The 21,557-nt window shown below is 35.7% G+C and overlaps 1 protein-coding gene across 4 annotated transcripts in view; it reads left to right on the top strand.

Moving 5' to 3' along the window:
• Nucleotides 1–21,557, top strand: part of ANO3 (anoctamin 3) — a 226,587-nt gene that overhangs the window by 193,367 nt on the left and 11,663 nt on the right. For all 4 annotated transcript variants that reach the window (XM_026073101.1, XM_026073100.1, XM_026073102.1 and 1 more), the window contains 7 exons: nt 11,843–11,925; nt 13,248–13,388; nt 13,764–13,928; nt 15,291–15,327; nt 17,354–17,465; nt 18,713–18,770; nt 19,791–19,888. In XM_026073101.1, coding sequence (XP_025928886.1) covers nt 11,843–11,925; nt 13,248–13,388; nt 13,764–13,928; nt 15,291–15,327; nt 17,354–17,465; nt 18,713–18,770; nt 19,791–19,888 — 694 coding nt within the window. The remainder of the gene's footprint in view (nt 1–11,842; nt 11,926–13,247; nt 13,389–13,763; nt 13,929–15,290; nt 15,328–17,353; nt 17,466–18,712; nt 18,771–19,790; nt 19,889–21,557) is intronic.

The raw sequence follows: 21,557 nt of genomic DNA, 5'->3' as shown, positions 1-21,557 counted from the left end.
AAGGTACCTGTGCATTTTATTTTTGATTTCAGGTGAATTTTAGTTTTACTCTGTACTAGATCACTTATTAATTCACACATCTTGTGAAGCCTCCTGTTCATTGAAAAAGAGGTTGACTTTCAGCATTATAACTTTATTAAACCTATTGGACCTTTAGTTAGATATTTACCTCCACTGATATCTTTTGAATTAGATGATATAATAGAGGTGTTGGTAAAATGCTGGTTCATCTCTGTTGTTTGTTGAATCGGATTGAAGTCTGTCGCAGGACTGTCATGCTTCGTAGAGGACGATGTCGGTGGGCTGCCAGTAGGCAATGCTGCAGGGTTTGTGGAAGAGCTCTCCCTGGAGAGCGTCGCGGCAGAGCGGGTGCTGAAGGAGATGTTGCTGGGTGTCACTGTGGGCAGCATATCTGTAGGAATAGCTGCAGCACTTCTGGGCACTGTGGAAAAGTCACCACTTGTTGTAGGCATTGCTGAAGATGTTATGAAGTTGGTGGCAGAGTTATTTATTCCATCTTTTGATACCATAGTGACATGTGAAAATAAATTGGTGCCATCAGTGGATCTCAGAGGTGTACTGTTTGTGTGATTGCTTGTCTCTGCTCTTTCCATTACACTTCCACTGGCAGTTGTTGGTGCAGTGTGACTTACGGTAGAAAGATTTATGGCACTAGTCATAGGCAGAGCAGATCTATGTGAAGTTACTTGGACCACAGACTGATTGTTACCTGTAATTGAACTATTTGCATTATTTCTTACATTTACTGATGTGCCCTCAATATTGTTTGTAGTCCACTGCAGCCTTGCTAGCAGTAAAAATAAAACCATTCCACAGGAGCGTTGCATGGTATTGACTTCAAAGTTTGTTTCGTTATGTAGAGGACCTGCAAGAAATTCACTTTTGTATACTGTTTCATTTGCAAAACAAAGCAGTTAAGATCCAAATAAACTGCTAAAAATTTAAAGTAGTGTTACACTGTTGAAGTCACAGTAGTTACCACGTGTTGATATTGAAAACCTTATTGAGTGTTAATAATGTCCTGAAGCAATATTAATGAACACCAAAAAACTCTTTGCTCAAGAATATTCTGTACTCAGAAGGGAATAATGTGAAACAGCTTTGCTATAGAATGACATGATGCACACTTGAATAGCATGCTCTAGGCAGGGTTTTCTGGTCAGGTAGAACTGCTAAGAGCATGCTAAAGAAAGTTATGTGCCATTGTCAAGAAATATAATTGTTACATTTAGTGCTGAAATATGATGGGCAATGTTTTGTGACCCTGAGCAATGAGTACTGTATGAATGCTGCCAGGAGCAAATTGAAAGCTAAATCAGCCCAGGGATTATCAGTTAGACTGAATTTGTGATATGGAAACTTCTTTTCCTATAGAAAACTGAAAGCTTCATATTATCCACTAATTTTTCAAATGTTAGATGGAAAAAAATGAGGAAAGCTTATCTCTAAGCCCCTTGATTATAGCAGGTATGCTGTTCAGTGTGTATCTGTGGGGTTTTTGTTTTGGTTTGGTTTTTTTGAGTAGGAGAGGGAGGTTGAGATCATGCTGCTTTTAACTCACGGATATAATCTCTCATGTGCCAGCACAATAAAAAGTATAAGTAAGTTAATTAACTAGCTGTCTGTGTATGTGGGCATCTGAAAAACAGAGGTTTATACCTGGAAGAAATAACTTTGTTTTTTTCACTTGCTGCTTCCCATTCTGCTGTTTTGTGTTTTTTCCCTATCATTTTTATTAATATAACTGTGGATTTTCCCTAACTTAGCTTCATTCTATGTGACAAAGTGGCAATGGAAAGTACAAGTACAGTAAGAGTAGATAGCACTCAGCTATGGGTGACGTTTCATCAATGGACAGATTGACATCACGTCAATGTATCTCATTTTGTATCTATCATCTTATTCCTTTTGTACTCTATTCTTAAATGTCTCCGAGTTCAGTGGTTAGAAGGTGGGATCGTTATCTGAAATGTATGTGTATTTATAAAAYGCCATTTAATCTGCTTGTTAACGTATTTTCTACTTCTCCAGACTGCTTATTTCCTAAGAAGTCAGTTATACGGCAAGAAGTATTTATGCTTGGGAAATATTTGTAATTTATTTAGCAAAAACTAAAAGAGAAAGCTTCTTTTTCATTATCCTTCAAACTCAGGATAAAAAAAWATATATTTTTTCAATTACCAGCTCCAGTTACGTTTGTAATTTGAGTGATGCACCTTCATGTGACTGTGAAATGCTGTGCGATCTGAGTATTGGTTTTTTGTTTTTTGTTTTTTTGTCAGTATTAAAAATAGCTAAAAAGCAGTGAAGGAAGAAAAAGCTAATATATTTTACAAGATTTTCAAACACATGCTTTCATCTTAACAGTATTATTGTTTTTATTCAGTGGCATGGTCTTGTCTCCCTTGTATTAGTAGTCATGTTAATGAACAAAGTGAGTTTTGTCATATTTTTTATTTTCCCTTGGCTGTAACTTAAATCTATATAGGGAAATTACTATCAGTTTGCTTTACTGCATTTGCCATTTCTAGTGCAGTGTACTGAGGAGTCAGCATCCCTAATGAACAAATTCTTTGTATTTTTGTRTGTATGATTTGCTAATTTTTGTAATTTTCTTCTTGGGGACGAAAGAGGAGAAACCTCCTTGCTATGAAGATTGTATGCTGTAGTTCTGCGGCTATGAAGAACTGCACTTCCTGGAAACCCTTTTGCATATAAGAATTAACTGTTCTTTTTTTCGTGCAACATTCATGCAGTTCATACAGTTTAGAAAAACATTGAAGTTCCTCAAAGACACTCATTGCCCTTAGAGCTTAATGTGCAAATAATGCTATTCCAGGAAAGCAGCAATGCTATAGATTAGCCAAAACACGAAGAACAGAAGAACCTGAACCTTGAGTTAGCTAGTTTTACTTATAGTTGAATATGTATTTCAAGAAGCTATGAACAGACTACAAGCAAAAAGTTATTCTCTGCTTTTGATTCACTGGTGTTGACATTAATCAGTACTAACTCAATAGAAATTGGTAAAGCAGATGTAGCCTGAAGTTGGTGGAAATGATATCTGTATGGGATTTGGCTGCAGTTTAATATAGGGATTCCTAAACTAGCTTTAATTTTATTTAGTGTGAAGAATGAGATTTTGCATAGGATGGTCACCACCATGATCATCCACCAAGTGGATTTTGCACTCTGCTCTTGGTTCTGTGCTGCTAGAGCCAGATTTCATCTGAGACCTAAGATAGCTGGGTAAAAAAAAAGCTGACTCCAAACAGAGGAAGGCTCAAATTTCTTCTTTGGTGTGGCCCTATAAGGAGACATAGAGGCCCCTATTTGAAGTCAGCAGTAATTCACCACGGTATGGGTACAATTTCCTTTAAAAATGACACTGTAGTGTGAACCTCAGTATAGATTGCGTCTATACTAGAAAAACTGCAGCCCAGTTGTGAAAGATGCATAGAGGTGCTGAGGACTTGACATCCACACTTTACACGTTTCTGGAGGGGGTTATTTTGACCTGGCCCTCATCTCTTCCCATGGACTGAACACCCACTAGCAGCTGGCGAACATTAGGTTGCTCATGGAGCACATGGCTTAGTTTACCGACAGGAGCCTAGTCTGTGCGCTCTGAGACTGCAGCGCTGTCAGTCAAAGGGCAATAGGTGGATATGATCAGGACATTTGCTTTAAAGGCACCCTCTTGATGTAGATTAAAATTGTGTTGTAGGCACAGCCATTTTGAGCAGGATCTGGACCTGTATCTTACAGAATTTGTGTGTTTTAATTGAAGTAAATTTGGAAAATGGCTACAAATATCTTTTTCATTCTGGTGTTAATTAAAAACTAAGGTTGCTTTACATAAACAAGTGTTCAATATGAAGCTGCTAGTGCGCATATATGTACATCTACACCCCTACACTGTGGGTGAAGTCCTGGTCCCATTCAGGTCAAGTCTTCTTGGGGCTCAAGTCAGTTCTCTTGGGACTACAGACATCATGACGAGTGTTGCATTAATGTTATATTTGGTTTTGTTTTCCTTAAATTGTTCAGATATGCTCTCAATATTTCTGCAATTTCTGAAAAGAATGGCCAAATTAATTCTTAAAAGATGATTTTCATATAAATGTATATCCAGGGGTATGATGAGTATTTAAAAATGCAGAGATTTTTGTTACTATAAATAAAACAATTGCAATATGTATTTCATGAATGTAACCCCCCACCTGCCAGTAATAAGCATAATGTCTGCAAACCTTCTGCAGTTGGCAAGAAAATAATCATTGAACCACCTTCTTATGGATAGATAATATCTTCAGAACTATACATTTTCACATCTTAATAAATGGAGCCTTGCACCATTTTCCTTCCTCACAATTATGATTAGAATGTATTTTAATTTATGTAGTAAACAGTGACATGAGCAAAGTATTAATGGCATTTCTTTGTTTCTTCTGGTCTGGAATAACATGTTCACATTTGCAGCACTTTCAATGAATTCTTTACCATATTTACTGTTCTTTTTAAGCTTCATAAAGCAGATTATTTTTACCTTTGCATCAGTGCTCTAAAATAGAGGGAAAAAATATAAAGCAAAATGTAGAGAGGTTTTCTTCAAAAATTCAAAAAGAAATAATAGCAAATGGTGGTCCTGGAAGTATATTGGATGTTTGTTCCTGTGACTGTTTGCTCTAAAATACAGATTGCTTTCCAAGAATTAGATACTTTTGAATCTAGTGAGCAAGGAATATAAAATTATCAAGCTTAAATTATTTATTTATTGTACTGAGAAAATAATGCATATATATTTTTAGAAATGTTATAAAAAAGGAATTAAATCTTAATTGTTTTTATAATTCTGTTAATTTTTCCCCTCTATTAATAGCCAGCAGCCTGACAAGTACATATTTACTAGCAGAACTTCTGAGCCCTGTATTTCCTGTTCATTTTCAGTATAACTAAACTCAGCAGAAGCAGTAACAATGCAGCAGTATCTTTTCTTACAAAAATTTATTGTAAATTAACGTACACAGAATACCCCTGTCCCACCTGATAGCATTTAAAATGGACTCTGGACTGACTCTGGGAGAAATTCTATGCTTGCTTGATAAGGAGCATTAATAAAAGAGAAATATGAATTTGAGTGAATTATTGTCACTGTTTATGGCTGTTACTTCTCTACTCAGACTTTTGAATCACAGACCAGTTTTTAATTTGTTTAATCAGTTTTTAGTTTACTTTAGATTTAGTTTAGTTTTAGTTTAGTTAGTTGTTGGTTTCTCAGAAGTATACTCCAAGTAGAATTTGGCTACAACAGTACCGATCATTTTCCCATCTACTACATAAAAAGAGCACTGTGATTGCTAATCGCATTCATTAATCAGCATACGAAAAGCCTCAGACTTACCTTTGAGCTCTACAAAACATGCAAGTACCTGTCGAAATACTGCTGTGGCACAGAGTGCGAGTAGTCTGGTGGGAACACTCAAATGCAGATACTCTAAATGTGACAGTGTCACACTTGTCAGGAATGCGCGGTGCGAGTGAGGTGAGGTGGGGCAGGGCTCGACTCAACACCGCAGAGCACCTGGGAACCAGACTGACCGGCTTCACCCTTGTCATGCTTGAGCTCTGTCTTTGTAGAGTTCACAGAAATTGCAGTATTTATGGTAAAGTGAATAGGTAATACTTATTGCTTACTCTTTTGAAAATCTTTGAACTGGTGTTTCAAAGGGGGAACTGTTTTCTGAAAACTATAAAAACTATTGTTCTGTGTACTGGACAGCTATTATTTTAGCAAAAGATAGCTTTTTATTATCACAGTTTCCTCCTGTACAGTTTTTGGAGATAAAAATGGAAAAGGGTGTGTCTTCTACAGAGTCAAACATTAAAATGAGTTATGTTAAGAAAAATGCACTGTTGGAAATGKGTCTGATCCTATGGCCCAATATGTTCAGAATTGCAATAATTTAAGGGAACAATCTAAATCCAAATTTTCTGAATTTATCCAGAAATACAGATGTCAGTAATTTTTGCTTTGGAATACTGAAAATGAGATACAGATTTGAATGTTACAACTCACCTTTCTGCAGGTTTTATATAAGTAGTACTGGATGAAGGTAAAAATAAGAAACAGCAAGCATATCATATATAACTTTTTATATGCTGATCTGTTCAACATGTGAGGGGTTTTTTTGTCCTTTGACTTTCTGTGTATATTTATTCTAGACTGGCATGCAGTGAAGAGAGGCTCAGAAGTGCTTTGGTTTTGCCTGATTGTTTGAGTGGAATGCTGTGATACTGTTATCTGTTTCCACTTTAAATTTTTAAAAGATCAAGTGCAAATACTATTTCATAACTCCTTCTAAGTGTCTCCAGGGATATTCAATTAGTAGCAATAATTTTATCTGCAGTATGTTTAAACCTTTTATTGATAGTCTTGTATATAGTATCCTTGTATGCAAAAAAAAAAAAGTATACTCCCTTGAGGGTGTAATGTTTACTAATCAAAAATTTGTCATAAAATTAGGAGTTTTCTATAAAGAAAACTCAGCCCTGGTGAGGCCACATCTGGAGTACCGCATCCAGTTCTGGGCTCCCCAGTACAAGAGGGATGTGGCACTACTGGAGCAAGTCCAGYGAAGGGCTGCAAAGATGATTAGGGGACTGGAGCATCTCTCTTATGAGGAAAGGCTGAGAGAGCTGGGCCTGTTTAGCTTGGAGAAGAGAAGGCTGAGAGGAGATCTTATCAAYGTGTACAAGTATCTGAAGGGAGGGTGTCGAGAGGATGGGRCCAGACTCTTTTCAGTGGTGCCCAGTGACAGGACGCRARGCAACGGGCACAAACTGAAACACATTTCCATCTGAACATGAGGAAAAACTTTTTCACTGTGAGGGTGACAGAGCACTGGAACAGGCTGCCCAGAGAGGTTGTGGAGTCTCCTTCTCTGGAGATRTTCAAAACACGCCTGGATGCAATCCTGTGCAATGTGCTCTAGGTGACCCTGCTTGAGCAGGGGGGTTGGACTAGATGATCTCCAGAGGTCCCTTCCAACCTCAGCGATTCTGTGATTCTGTGACACTTATTTAAAAAAAAAAAAAAAAAAAATCTACCTGGAGAGCCTTACCTCTTTCAGCCAGGGTGGAAGCTGTCAAGCAGACAGATGCCTGTATTATGTCACTGATTTTCACTGATTTTGACCACCATGTTAACTTGAGCTCCTGAAAAACTGTGAGGGAGTTTCCTTTGGAAATGAATTCTTTTGTTGAAGGGCTTTGCTGCCTAGAAATGCTCTTCGATCATTCGAAAGAGATAAAGGATGCAAACTCCCATTCATAAATCTTTATTGTCTTGCTGCATCCTTCATGTTTGATTGTGTGACATCTGTGTAATAATTCCTGGCTTCTTTTTTTGTCTTGCTGTAAGTTAATGCAGCAATTTAGAATAAGATCTGCATTATAATGTACATCCTTCTGGAATGAGCTATCTCAATACGTGTTTCTCCCTTCGTCCCTGTAGTGTGGAAAATGGGAGGAAATAATCCCACGGAAATTGGAGTGAAGCTGTGACAGGATTAGAAAGGGTGGCACAAAAGCAACTAGTAGCAATGTGCATCCACTACAGATGCAAAATGGGAGACATGGCCTGGTGTGTGTGCGTGTGTTTAGATACCAGTTGAAGGGGAGGAGAAATAGAAGTCATAGCAGACCTAATAATTGTTCCTTTAGTTCAATGACTTTAAAGGAGCATTACCAGTGATGAAGTTAATTTCCTGAACAGGTTTTACTGATCCTGATAATCAGGAGCTAATGGGAGGTGTAAAGTTAGCCAGCCAAATATTACTTGTCATTCAGATCAATATGAGAAGCCAAATCTATTGGGAGGATATTTATTTTGTTTTGGACAGTGCAGAACTGTCTGGTTCACGATTCACCAAGATAAGGATTGAAGATATGACATACAGAGGAGGTGTTTAAATGGGAGCAACTAGTGGTGTTTTCACAAAATACTGCAGTGGACAAGTGGAAGGATTTCTATTACCCTTTTTGCAAAAATAAGTTATTTGTGTGGTGCGAGGTGGTGGTCTGTGAGAGGGAGGAGGACAGAGTCTGACCCTGTGTGTTTGCCATTCTTTGGAATCCAGTATTCTCATTAAGGAGGTCTTCAGCAGCATGTACTATCAAGCTTGTCTTTGTTGCTGTGTCTGGATGGACTTGCGCGAGATCTGAAAACAAACACCACAAATGTGAGTCCAAATTTGGATCTTGTGCAACATTAACCAAATGACAAGTGCTATACTAGGGTCAACAGTATGCTTCGCACCACCACACACGTATTATGGTGCTGAGAAGTCTTTCTGATAGTAAAAACCCTTGACCCAAAGGAAAAACAACAAAGTGTATTTGAATAGATACAAAATATTTTAAAATAGCAAGACCTTAAAAAATAGAGGCTGCAATTCTGTTAAGAGTGTATTTATTACAGTGGTGTGAAATTCATGCCACTCTAGTGATATGAAGCCCTCAGCTTCTGCAGTGGGGTTGGTAAGGTACTCTCTTTCTCTCTGGAGAGAGCATTATTTGTTAGCAGTTTAATTCACTTGTTATGAAAGGTAAAAGCTGTTTGCCTGAGTGACTCAAAGTGTTGTTGGGAGATACTCTGTTTGTGACTCAGTCCTTGGCTATGTTTCATACCCGTACAGTGTGGAGTGCCAGGATGCTGGTGCTGAGTGCTGGCCCTGTATTCCTGGAAGGCAACATCTCCAGCAGTGAGCTCAAGTGCTAACAGATTGAGCTGTGACCATATGGAGGCAAGATGCTTCAGAATACTCCAGGAATGGGAGATGAGACTAAGCTGTCAGTTGGCTACAAGCTGTATTTATTATGTGCTGGACTCTTCAGTAGAAATCTAATATTAATATTAGTTTTGAAGAGTGTGTCTTAGTAGTAAGTGTGATAACAAATGTGTAGGACTGTTTTTATTGCATGGCTTTGCTGTAAAGGAGTCCTACTTGATAAAGCTAAAAAATTAATTAAGCAGAATTTTTGGAGGGGACCTGCCTGGCATGGCCAAAGTCTGTGGAAAGGCAGCAGAGACAGTCCCCTAACTCTTTACCGAAAATCTTCTTTATAATAACTTTTTAGGAAAATAAACACAGCATTCATTTGGACACAGTGGCTCTTACAAGACACTCGAAAGAGATGGGCTGACATGGTAGTCTTGGGTTCTGTGGGGTTTTTGGTTTGTTTTTTTCTTTCTCTACTCATTCCCATTCACAGCATTTAACAGCAGTCATTCATCATTTTTTCCCTTGGCAGTGTCAAACTTTTGTTATACTTAAGATTGTATCAAAACACAACCAATCTTTCCTGTCTTTCTTAACCACTAGCCATCATCCTATTTGTCTTCTGAAAGATTAAGAACTGTGTAAAGCACATACCTAAAGGTTTTGGTTCCTCATCAGTAAGGCAGACTAAGGGCAATAAACATAAGGTAACTTAAATAAGAATTGAGAGAAACTTTTAAACTCTGTTGCAAAGCACTGAATGATATATCCCTGAGTGGGCCTCTACCAAAATGCTGTACAAAAAGAAAGGGGGATTTAAAATTCAGAACTACAGTAAGAGCTGTAAAATGGAAGCAATGTGTGCCTTGAAAAGCAGGAGAAGCACTAGAGAATATCTTCCTTAGGAAGCTAGAGGCTTGTGTTTGACCTTCTAAATTATCCCAAACTCCTGAACAGCAGAATTAGGCACAAAGATGCTCTCCCGTATGAGAGAAGTGTTTGAATGTGAATGCTGTTGCCTTGCAGTTCAAATGGTTAGATTATTCATCCATTGTATGTCTTGTTTTCGTACAGAGGTCATTGATAAAAGTCAAGGCTTTGCATTTTCAGGGCTGAGAATTCTGGATAAGAGATGAGTCAGTAAGAAATACCTAGCAACTGTGATTGGAGGCGCTTGATTGCAAGGAAATCTGACTGTTGGGATTAGTAGAGTAATGGAGTAAAATGAAGGCAGCCTGGGAAAGATCCAGACCTTTCTGTAGAACTGGCCAGATATTTGAATTTCAAAATTCTGATGATTTTCTGCTGACATTTTAACTGGAAATTGGCACAAGAGAAGTTCTTTGTGAATTGTTTTTTTCAGGGTTCCTCTTTTATACTTTTAGCTTTTGACTCTACTTTCTCAATAGCCTTTTATCACAGCATAATTACCATGAATTCTGTAATGATGATGACTACTGTGTGAGAGTATTGCGGCATTTATTGAGATCAGGTGAGGCTGTAAAAGATGAAAGCTCTTTAGTTGGCAGGTATAGTTAGCTATTAGGCCTCAGCTGGTTAATCTACATGGATGATTTTCTTTATCGTTGCAGCAGAAAGTGTTCCATGGACATAAGCACCATAGAAGACATTATGTTTGTTAATTATTCATGTTATACCAGAGCCTAAAAACAGTAACTTACAGACAAATAAGTAAGCAACCTATTCCAAAGCTGAGTGTAAAGACAGGATGAAATGAACAGCATTCTAAGATTAGTGTATATTTGACTGAAGATATGTCATTTGTCCCTTAAGTCACAGTCTAGCATTCCTGCGAGACCACAGCTTGTCTCTTTATTACTCAAATTTCAACTGATATTTACACAAGCTAAAACACTTCCCGATCCTGAAAAGTTGCATGTACTTCAGTAGTTTATCCTTCCTCATCTTTTTCTTCAGGTTTGATTCGTGCTTCTAGTAATGATACTGGGGAAAAAATGCCACTTACTCAGTTTCTTGGTTTCAGTTTCTCTGACTCAGGTGTTTTAAGTCAGTGGGATTTAAAGTTCATTGTTTGATTTCTGATAACTAGGCTTCTTCCTTAGTTTCCATTGCCTTTCATTCAGCCATCCATCACTTATGAGTAGCTGTAGGATGAACTTCTGCTAACTTCTAGTTATTGTGCTTTAATACATCATACAGATATATCTATAGTATAATAATGATATTTATATAGATAATATAATATATATAGCTATTAAAATAATATATATTGTACATAATATAACAATAAAGTAAAAGGTAGGAATGTTAGACCTTCCTATTCAGTTTCAGTTAGAAATCCTCCTTCTGAGCAGTTGACCTACCAGAACCAAGCAAATTTTCTCAGTCCCTGTTTGATATTAGTGTTTTCATTTTCCAGGGAAAAGAAACTTGCAATCTTGGGGAAATGGAACTTGCAGTAACTTACCATTGCTTATTTATTGCAATTAATTTTATAGGACCTACCAAAAATACCAAGTACACAAAGGATCTGATTATGATCTCACACATAGATCAGAAATAATTGTTTAAATATGTGTTTTGGTAGCTAAGCTACACCAGTATAAAGCTGGTATAGCAGGGAAAAAAGCAAGGTTGTCCTGATTCGAACTGGTTTAAATGAGGTCAGAATCTAGTTCTTCATTAATAAATGTCATTGTATATTCATATCCTTGTTTCTCCAGAGAAAGATTTTAAATCATAATAATATAGTTTGAATAAAATCAAAAGCAAAATAATGATCCAAAAGGGATGGCARTGCCTCATGTGGACAGGTACCTATTTCTGTACAGGTATAGCAGATAGCAACAAAAATGATTCTTAGATAAATATTGTGAAATAGTGTTCCAGTTTTAACAGTGATTACCCTAGAGTTATAGTTTTCAGATTCTGTGGGAAAACAGCTGGAAAATGGCTAAGGACAATTATCAATTTACATATTGTTAATTTTTTTGAAATCTTCAAGGACTTATTTTCTTTCTTTTCTGTAACTAAAATGTAGTTTATCATTTCCACAGCTACAGTATTTCTAGAGTTTTGGAAAAGACGGAGAGCTGTATTAACCTATGACTGGGACCTAATAGACTGGGAAGATGAAGAGGTAAGACAAAACAGAAGTAAATTTGGAAATCTTGCAATCAGCATGATATAAGTGTAACTACTGATACATATTGTATGCCAGTAATCTGAATTTGCTATTCAGATTATATTTGCATTTATAACTCTAGTTGCAGAATACACAGGTATACTTGARAATATACAAGAATACTTGTGTATTCTGTAACTAGAGATACAAATGCAATATAATTCTGCATTTATTAAAAGTATCCTTTAAAAAAAAAGAGTGGGAATTACTTTTGCTTGCTTACAATGGATTCTTAAATAGAAATAAAAATATGAGCGTCCGTATTTAAAAAACTGTGATGAGATGGAGTCATAACAAGGAGGTGACTCCTTTAAAAGGCAATTCAAAGTTTTAAGTTCTGCCCCACTCTAGCAAGCCCAGCCATTTCAAGGTTTCAAGCCCTGTGGAATGAATAGTGCCCTAAAACAGACATCGATATATGCTGGGGAAAAGGGGAAGAATATTAAAGCCTTAATGGGACTCTCTGGATGAACAGGCAGCTTGATTTAGCCCCACTTCTGTACAAAGATCCCACAAGTAACTTTGGAAGAAAACTAAGCCAAAAGCAAAATAGTGCACCTACAGAGGTTAGTAACTATTGATGTCAGCACAGATACCTRCAAAGCTTTCACTTCCCCAGTCTCCTGTACAGAGGTTCCTCATCCCGCCTAGGTGTGGGACTAGGACAAGTGAAGGGACAGAGCCTAGATTTTAGGTCACTCCCAGAGTCATAACTTAACCTGTAACACTCTGTTATCAGTATCAGCAATGGTCAAATGATTTCATTACTTTACTCCGTAAATCAGTAGTGAATATAGATGTAATATAATTTAGCTATATTGGTGATTCAAATGCAGTCTCTGTCAATACAAACTTTGTCATTATTCTTTTAGAGGTTTTGACAGACTTGTAGATAATAGCTAGCAGCTCTTAATAAATGATTTCATATCACAAAAAAACGCCATCATAACTGGCATTAGTTTTATAGTTTTCTTATCAATTTCTGCGGAGAAATAGTGTTTAAATCAGCATTATGTCCCATGATCTTTTTAATACCCTCACATAATGGGGAAAGCTTGTACTGCACTGCCTTGTACTGTTTCTGTTCTTTGAGGGGATCTGGAGCTATTTCCAGGGATTTTCACAAGAGCAAGTTGTTTGGATATTTGGGTTGGAGGATTTTAAGAAAGAATTTTTATCAATATAAATTTATTAGCGTTATATCATATGTATGTCTGGTTGTTTGATACCTCAGTGAAATAATTGCAACATAAATGGAATCTTCCGTGTTATTCCAGGAAGAACTGCGCCCACAGTTTGAAGCTAAATATTCCCAAGTAGAAAGAGTAAATCCGATCACAGGAAAACCTGAACCTTTTCAGCCTTTCCCTGATAAGCTCAGTCGACTGATGGTGTCTGTCTCAGGAATATTCTTCATGGTATTGTTTAATAATATTGGAATTATTAAGGACGTTAATGTTATTCTGATATAAATATTAATATAAATCATGAGTACATTCCTTAAGATTAATGAATTTATATAACAGCATAGGCAGAACTGATCAGATCAAGTTTACTGCTTGTTTATGGAGTTTTTTCTTTCAAAAAGTGTAGTGTAGTTGTGTTGTGAAAGTACAGTAAAGAGACATTTTAATTCATCAGTCTAGTATTTTACTTCTCTGAAAGAGTCTGCTCACTGAAGTGAATAGGAATCTATAAAATAAATACTTTTTAATCTATTGATTCAGTGGAAAATATTTCAGATATGGTTTACTTTGTTCTAATTTCTCTGCTCCATAAACACTTATCTCTAGATTTCACTGGTACTCACTGCAGTATTTGCAGTTGTAGTATATCGTCTGGTAGCGATGGAACAATTTGCATCTTTCAAGTGGTATTTCATCAAAAAGTATTGGCAGTTTGCAACATCTGGCACTGGAGTCTGTATCAATTTTATGATCATCATGTCACTCAATGTGGTAAGTTTTTGATTTTTTTAAAAGAAGGGATTAATTCAAAAGAATGATTTTTACAAACTGSCAAGCTTACTGTATCTCTGAAATACACATTCTTGCTTATTCATATAGCTGTGCCCAACCCTACTATTTCAGGGTTTCTTCCTCCTGATATTATATTTGTCAATGTTTTTTTTTCCAACTGCCTGCCTAATTTGTCACTACACATCTTTGACTATGTGATCAAGTCACAGTAGTACAGAATACTGGTTTCTACATTTGCATTTTTGTTTTTTGACATTACCTGTTACAGTAAGTCTCTTCTCAAAATGGAACCAAATTATTTTCTTCCTGGCTGAGAATTTACTCCTTTTTTTTAAAATGATGACTTCTGAATTCTCCCCTTTCTTATTTACAATGCAGCTCTGATATCAGTGTTACACAGTCAGAAGCACTGTGATATATGATTTCAGTTTAAGCTTTTCTCTCAGGTAATACAATGTGTTTAAACATCTGCTATGATAGCACAATGTGCATTGGTATAAATTCTATTCCTTCAGCTGCAGTAGAATTTATCATTTTTCTATTACAATACAGGCACAAATAGGTAAAAAGGAATAATAGCACAGCAAAGCAATGGTTGTTGTTTCTTCTAAGGAGTTTGTGTACTTGTTGCAATAGGAAAGCATTCTTCAAAACAGACTGCCATGTATTTACTGCTGTTATTACATGACAATTCTAAGTCGTAAAAAGTACTTTCCAGAAAACAAGCACATGAAAGCTATTGAAAGTAACTTGCTATTAACAGTAAATATTCGAGGAAATATTTGTGTTTTCAGAATTAATTACCTTGGGCTAAACTGTCATTTAAAATAAAGACTGGAGATAATTAATAAATCGACAAATAAGGAAGTTTTCAGTAGAAGACTGATACCCTCTTCAGTATGCACATTTATGCAAAGGAAAGATTCATGGTAAAGGCTTTCCCCTACTTTAAGATCACATAGATTTGTTCCTAATGGTAGAGAATAAGCATCTAACTGCTCATTAAGAAAATTGTTGATGTTTGAGCCCATCTCTTGATTTACTGGCTCTTGATTTATATTTATATATATACATACATAATTTGTGTTTGTGTGTGTGTGTATGTATATACGTGCATACATTTTTATGGGTAAAGAGAAAGGAGACAAAAGTGGTTCAATGAAATTTTCATTGGAAACTATGTATCCACAGCTAAGATATTGCCTTCCCTTCTCTGTCCAGTTAACTTGATGCTGTAGGACAACAGAATACTTACACTTTTAATTCTAGTTTTCATTCTACATTTGACATCACAACAGACAATATTTGCTATACTTACACCATCTCTTTTTTCTGTTTTAGGTATATGAAAAGGTTGCCTATCTCCTGACAGATTTAGGTATGTAGGTCTTTACTACTGGCATATAACCTCATTGGTTGTGGCATATACCTTCATATTTCCATAAAATAGGTTTTTGAAAGCTTCAGATATGCATAGTAAGATACTGGCATTTTCCTAATTAAGTGAGAAATATCAAAGAAAAAATGTTATGATGATTGAATGAAAGAAATAATGCAAAAGGAAGGAATTCATTATAATACTTCTACACCATTTTACGTGTTTAATAGTATCAATTGAAAAAAAATGACAGGTTATAACAGAACAAAATCAAAGCATATTCTTCTTAAAATACTAATACAGAAATTTCTGATTCTTCCCAAATGCTTTTTAATTTTTATTTTTTTAATTAGCACTTTCCCATGGAAAAATTGTGTTAAGGTAAAATTACATCTTCAAAGATAAAAATAATAAGTCATAAATTTTCAAGTAGCTCTAATTCTGCCACATTTAAAAATTTATAATAAAGCTTCTAGTTGTGATTCAGTCATAGAGGTATAGCTTTCTAAATTATATAAATAAAACAAGAAAATCAAAACAGCATTTAAGATCTCCTACTATGTGAATATGTTATCTTTCAGCACATCTTCTTACATGTTCTCTTTTAACCCAAGTCAAAATATGCAGTTGATTTTGTCATAGTTTAAAAGCAAGCTCACTTTTTAAATTTAACAGCTCCCTCTTCTGGTTAAAGGATTGATGACCATACATTAAATAACATGTTCAAAACTTTATAGAGATATTTCAGATAGCAGGCAAATGAACAGGTTACAAAAAATCCAGAATGTATAGTCAACTTATTCAAATTATTAAAATATCATATCATAACATCATATTGTAACATAATTTTTGACAGATCACACTGCTTTTTATTGCTACTTAACTAAACCTTTTCAGTATATTGTCTCAGACCAGGGAATAAAAGAGAAAATAATGATTTCATTTACATATAAGAGCTGATTTTCCAGCAGAACATAAAAAAGCCTCTTGACTTAAACATAATGGAACATCAGCTGTATGAGCTATGTAGTTCACTCACTTCCTCACATATTGGTCTTCAAACAAAAGGACATCATGTTWAATTTTGAGAAATAACAGTGTCCACACGGAGAGCTCGTGTACTGTAAATTCATATCCCAGTTTATTTCAAAGCAGGCTTTACCTTTATACCAAAGCAATAAGTAGTATAAATTTTAATTGAAAAATTAAGGCTATTTAGACCTCTGAGTCATACATGTGCTTTGAAACATTTATCAATGTACTGTATTCCAAATTTGATTCATCAACCAAAGCAATTTGAAATTTTTGCCAAAAAATGTTAATTTTAACAATTTTTACCCGTAAAAACAAATCATGTCCTAAAAACCATAAGGAAAAATGTCCAAGGATGTGAAGGCTGACAKGGAATATTTGTAGTTCTAATGCACATTTCTACATTTCCATACAAAAAAAAAAAAAGAAGAAGAAAGATCTCCATCCTTTCTGCATTCCATTATAAATTGTCTAACGCTTCACAGGCTTTATCACAGAGGAGGTCTTGAGGATGAAGTAGTGGTCTTATGGAAATGTTTAGGAAGTGAGATGTTTGGGTGAGAAACCAACTGACTATTGTCTGTTCTCCTTTCCCTCTGCTTTCCTGCTCTGCCCCTGTCCATTGCTCTGCTGATGCCAAGTGCTTTTGTGTAACTGTGAAAAAAAAATCAAGATGTCTCTAGACTTAAAATTAAAGATTCATACTGAATTTAGATTTTTCAAAATGAAAACAGGAATTTCCCTCAAAATTCTGGGGCATTCTGTAACTCAGGGCTTGTATCTTTAGTTTTCACGTAGAACCAAGCTAGCCTGAGCTGGACAGGAGTTTTGTGACCAGCAGACTGAGTACTTTGAGAAAAAAAAAATTTGCCTGATGGGTTATCATGACTTCAACCCATCCCTTGTTTTGTTAGTGCTGATTGATCTATGAGCAGAGTTAGACGTAATTTGATTTCATTTTTGTGTATGTAATACATACTGTGTCATTCCATAGAGCACCCTCGAACAGAATCTGAATGGGAAAACAGCTTTGCCTTGAAAATGTTCCTCTTCCAGTTTGTCAACTTGAACAGCTCTATATTTTATATTGCTTTTTTCCTTGGCAGGTAAGTTGTCATTTGCTAACTGCTGTTAAGGAAAACTTACACAGGACCCATAATTTTATAGGTTTGAAGAAAATATGTTGAAGTTCTGAAATGTAAGATATAGATGTGACAGTTTCTGGAGATGATTAACAACACAAAATTATTATTTTCAACTCTATGTGAAGATTGAATTCTTGAAATCTTTATTTATGAAACTAGACAGTAAAAAGTCTGCTTTTTATGAGGGTCTGTATACTTAACTTTCATACTAAAGCAAAAAGCATTTATGAGAATTCAGAACTTTTGAAAATAAAGGCACTTCCTAATGTGGATCTGTATTTAACCTTGAAGTAATAAGCTTTATTCATTTTTCTCAGTTAATCCCATTTGGTAAGATTTCCTGTTGTCTGGCAGGTTTGATACAAAAGTAGAAGGCAGGAATTCTGAATCCAATTTCTGTATGTATCATTAGCTCAGAGTATGAGATATTGGACAGGTCTAACCTCACTTCAGCTTCACTTCAGTTTCTTTATGATCAGACTGATCATTCCTGCAGAACATACACTATATTTCAAAGTGGAATCTGTAAAGCTTTATAATTTAATTTTGGTTCCAGATCTTTTAAAGAAGAAAATTTCTAGTAAAGACTGGTAATATCTGCTTGTTATATCCAGCAATGTATTTGCCATAGAGTTTCTAAACTTCCTTTGTATCTTGCTATATCCTGTGTCTAGTAGACACAGTATCCTGTCTCGTATTTTTTTTCTTCCTCATGTATAATTTTCACCGAGATCATTAAGAATTTTGATTCGGTTCATTTCACAGACTCATTTCACAAGAGTCTGTTAGGTCTATAGGAAGAGTTTATTTATGATGAGTTTGGAACTGATTTTATGCTTTTATATCACGATGCAATCCAATACAAACTTCACTTGTGTGAGCTGATCCCTGTGCAGTAGATTCCTTCCAGCTGCAATGGTGTGACTTCTCAGAAGTAGATTAGACATCTTGGTTATCTAATATCTAAAATTCCTGCAGCTAGGCTTTCAGTTCTGGACATAATAAAAACTCAGGATCACTTGCAGAATGATGGTCTCTTTACTGTTTTGCATTCTGAAACAACTGTATCCTACAGATATCAGATTTAAACCCATGGGATTTAATCTGTTTGTACTTCATGAGTTTGCTCAGTGGATGTTGTAAAATAACTCTACTGATACAGGGTGATCTTGGAATGTCCACTGAGAAACAGAAATCTTATTTTCCAGATTTGCAGGCCGCCCAGGAAAGTACAACAAGCTTTTTAACAGATGGAGACTGGAAGAGGTAAAAAATCCCATTTTGTGTTCCTGCAAAATTTCCATGAGTATAAAGGAAACTGTGGAATGGCTGAAAGACGTGAATTATGTCCAGTTTGAAAGATTTATTATTCTATTTAAGTGCAGGGAAGAATAAACTTTTATTCATAGCAGAAGACAGAAAACTGGAGATGTGTTTTTCCTCCTGTGTTCTCAGCTGTGCTGAGTGACTCCAAATGAGACATTCAGTTCTTTCTGCCTCTCTCTTTGTGAAAAGCAAACTGTGATACTCCCTTACCTCTCTGGCAGCATTTGAGTCCTAAATTGTTGGTACCTCCAGAGTATGTGGAACTTTTGGATGGAAGACATACATGTAGCGCCATCAGTTTTCCTTGCCAGCTTCTTAAGTTTGTGCCAGTGTGAAAATACTGATTTAAAAGGAAAAAAATATATATATTTCAAATTTCAGCTTGTAATGTGTGTGCACTTCTCTTGGTATCAGTAGCTTGCTGTCATTGTCTCTGATCTCAGTAGAGCCTTGGTAACCACAGAGTAAAATACCACAACTTTGTAGTCTCTTGGTCTAAAAAAGTTTCTGTAATTACTAAAAATGCTAATATATATTACTTAATTTAACAAACATTGTTTTGGAAATTTGTATGGTTAAGATACTGGTAGCAGAGATTCCACTGCTAAGTCTCTGTTCGGACCTAGGATATTACAAATAAAATATTACCCCAGTCTTTTGAAATGAATGCATATTGATTGGCCTAAATGAAACAGACTTTATCATTTACGATAGGTCTATCACATATGTCTGTCCGCAAACCGGATAACACATCCAGTTCTCCAAGAAATGAAATGCCTTCAGAGTGTTCCATTAAAGTCTGTGTTAATATTTCTGTTGTTAATTTTCTCTTAGTATTCCTGTAGGGAGAACTGTGTTTTTTATCATCCATAGTTGAGTATTTTCCATTCACCCTGTGAACAAATAAAAATAAAAGGAATTCTCTGATTTTAGCAACCAATCTTTTTCCATTTGTTTTAGTGTCATCCTAGTGGCTGCTTGATAGATCTGTGTTTGCAAATGGGAGTTATTATGGTTTTAAAACAAATGTGGAACAACTTCATGGAACTAGGCTATCCGTAAGTTCAGTTGTTAATATTTGTTTTACAAGCAATGATCACATATCAGTGTGGTTCAGTGAAAAGGAAAATTTTTTGTTTGTTTGAGGGTAGAATATGGCCTTTAAYTGAAATTCATTATCTAAACTGATGAAGACTTAGTGTGCAGCTGCAATATCTATGTGGGGAAATACAYGTTCATAAGCACTTAAAATGGGATTCTTTAGCAGATTCAGGTTTACATGGCTTGTGCTATCACTCAAAACTTATTCCTCAAAGTATATTTTTAACTTCCCTTAAGCAGGTGGGGGGAGACTTGTTACTAGTGTTTACACAAGTTCAATACTTGCTCTGAGACCTAAAAATGCAGTTGTGAAATACATAACTGGGTCTACACTCTTCCCCTACATACTGTGAGAAAAATAAAGAGAATATAAATAGTCCAGTCTTGCCAAAATTACTATTTCAAAAAGAACACATTTGGAGAATGTTTTCTCTTTTTCCATCTCACCCTCACATAATGTGGTGCTGTAAATTTATTCCCAAGGGAAGCATTAGGTGCTGCTCAGAAATAAAGCTTCTCAGGGTATGTTACCATTTACATTGTTTATTGTGATTTAGCTTTCCATAATATAAACAGAGCTGTTTAGCTACTGAAGAGAGTAATAGGGCTAAGAGTCTTACAGTTCTTTTGGAAACTGGAAGAATATCTTTTCAGTAAAAGCAAAAGGTTGCTCATCAAATTTTAATTTAATCAAAGTCTCAGTCAGAGAAAATTATGTTCACAATGTGCAATCATCCTGCAGATGATGGGCAGCGCACTGCATTGCTGTGAGATGTGAAGTTCTGAAAAGAAAAAAGCTCCCTGAAGCATCGGGCTTCCTTGTCTTCTCAGCCCAGCAATATCTTAACTCTGTCTGGAATTTATTTTCAAACGTGCTTGTCAGTCCGTTATGTTCCTTTACAGAAAGCAGTGTTTTGTTTTGACAAAACCGTTGTTTGCAACTTACCTTTCAGTAACAAGACAGATGAAAAGTTAAACACTAAACTAGCTTGAGAAGAAATAGCAGCCTGTTAATAAAAATAGTAATAAAAAAATATTTCCCATCATCAGTCCCTTTTTAGTAATGTCTAGAAACCAAATGATAGACTTGAACCTCCTCCTGTGCCAATACTGGTTCATATTTTTCATTCATATAACACTTTAATCTGTGCAACTATTACTTTGTTAATATTTGTAACTACTATGTGAAAGCATCTCTGCACACCTTCATAATAAATATTCTTAAATATTTGCAGCTTCAGCAACACCTTGTTAGATGCCGTGTCCTGTTTCAGGAGAAAAATATTTCGTAGAGCATCTTTATGTTCGTTCAAAGAAAATAGATTAATATATTCTAGTATCTTAGAGTCCTTAGAGAGATCCACTTATTTGGTTTCTCTTTTGTAGGATTACACCCACTATAAATAAAGCCTTATTTATTTTTTAATGCACTCAGGATGCAGGATTCTTTCCCCYTTTTTTTTTTTTTAATTTAGGCACGCAGGTAAATCCTACAAAAGTAGTCTGTGAGACTTTCCATATTCTGAAAAACTCACTGGTACAATGTCTAGCATGCTACATTAAATACACAATTATATATATATTTTGCACATAATGCAAAAATCAGAACTTCTGGAACCACTTCAT

The sequence above is a fragment of the Apteryx rowi genome, unplaced genomic scaffold, assembly GCF_003343035.1.
Source record: "Apteryx rowi isolate R43461 unplaced genomic scaffold, aptRow1 scaffold_360, whole genome shotgun sequence".
Classification (NCBI taxonomy): Eukaryota; Metazoa; Chordata; class Aves; order Apterygiformes; family Apterygidae; genus Apteryx; species Apteryx rowi.
Note: the sequence above shows the minus strand (reverse complement) of the source record. Positions and strands in the feature narration are given on the sequence as shown.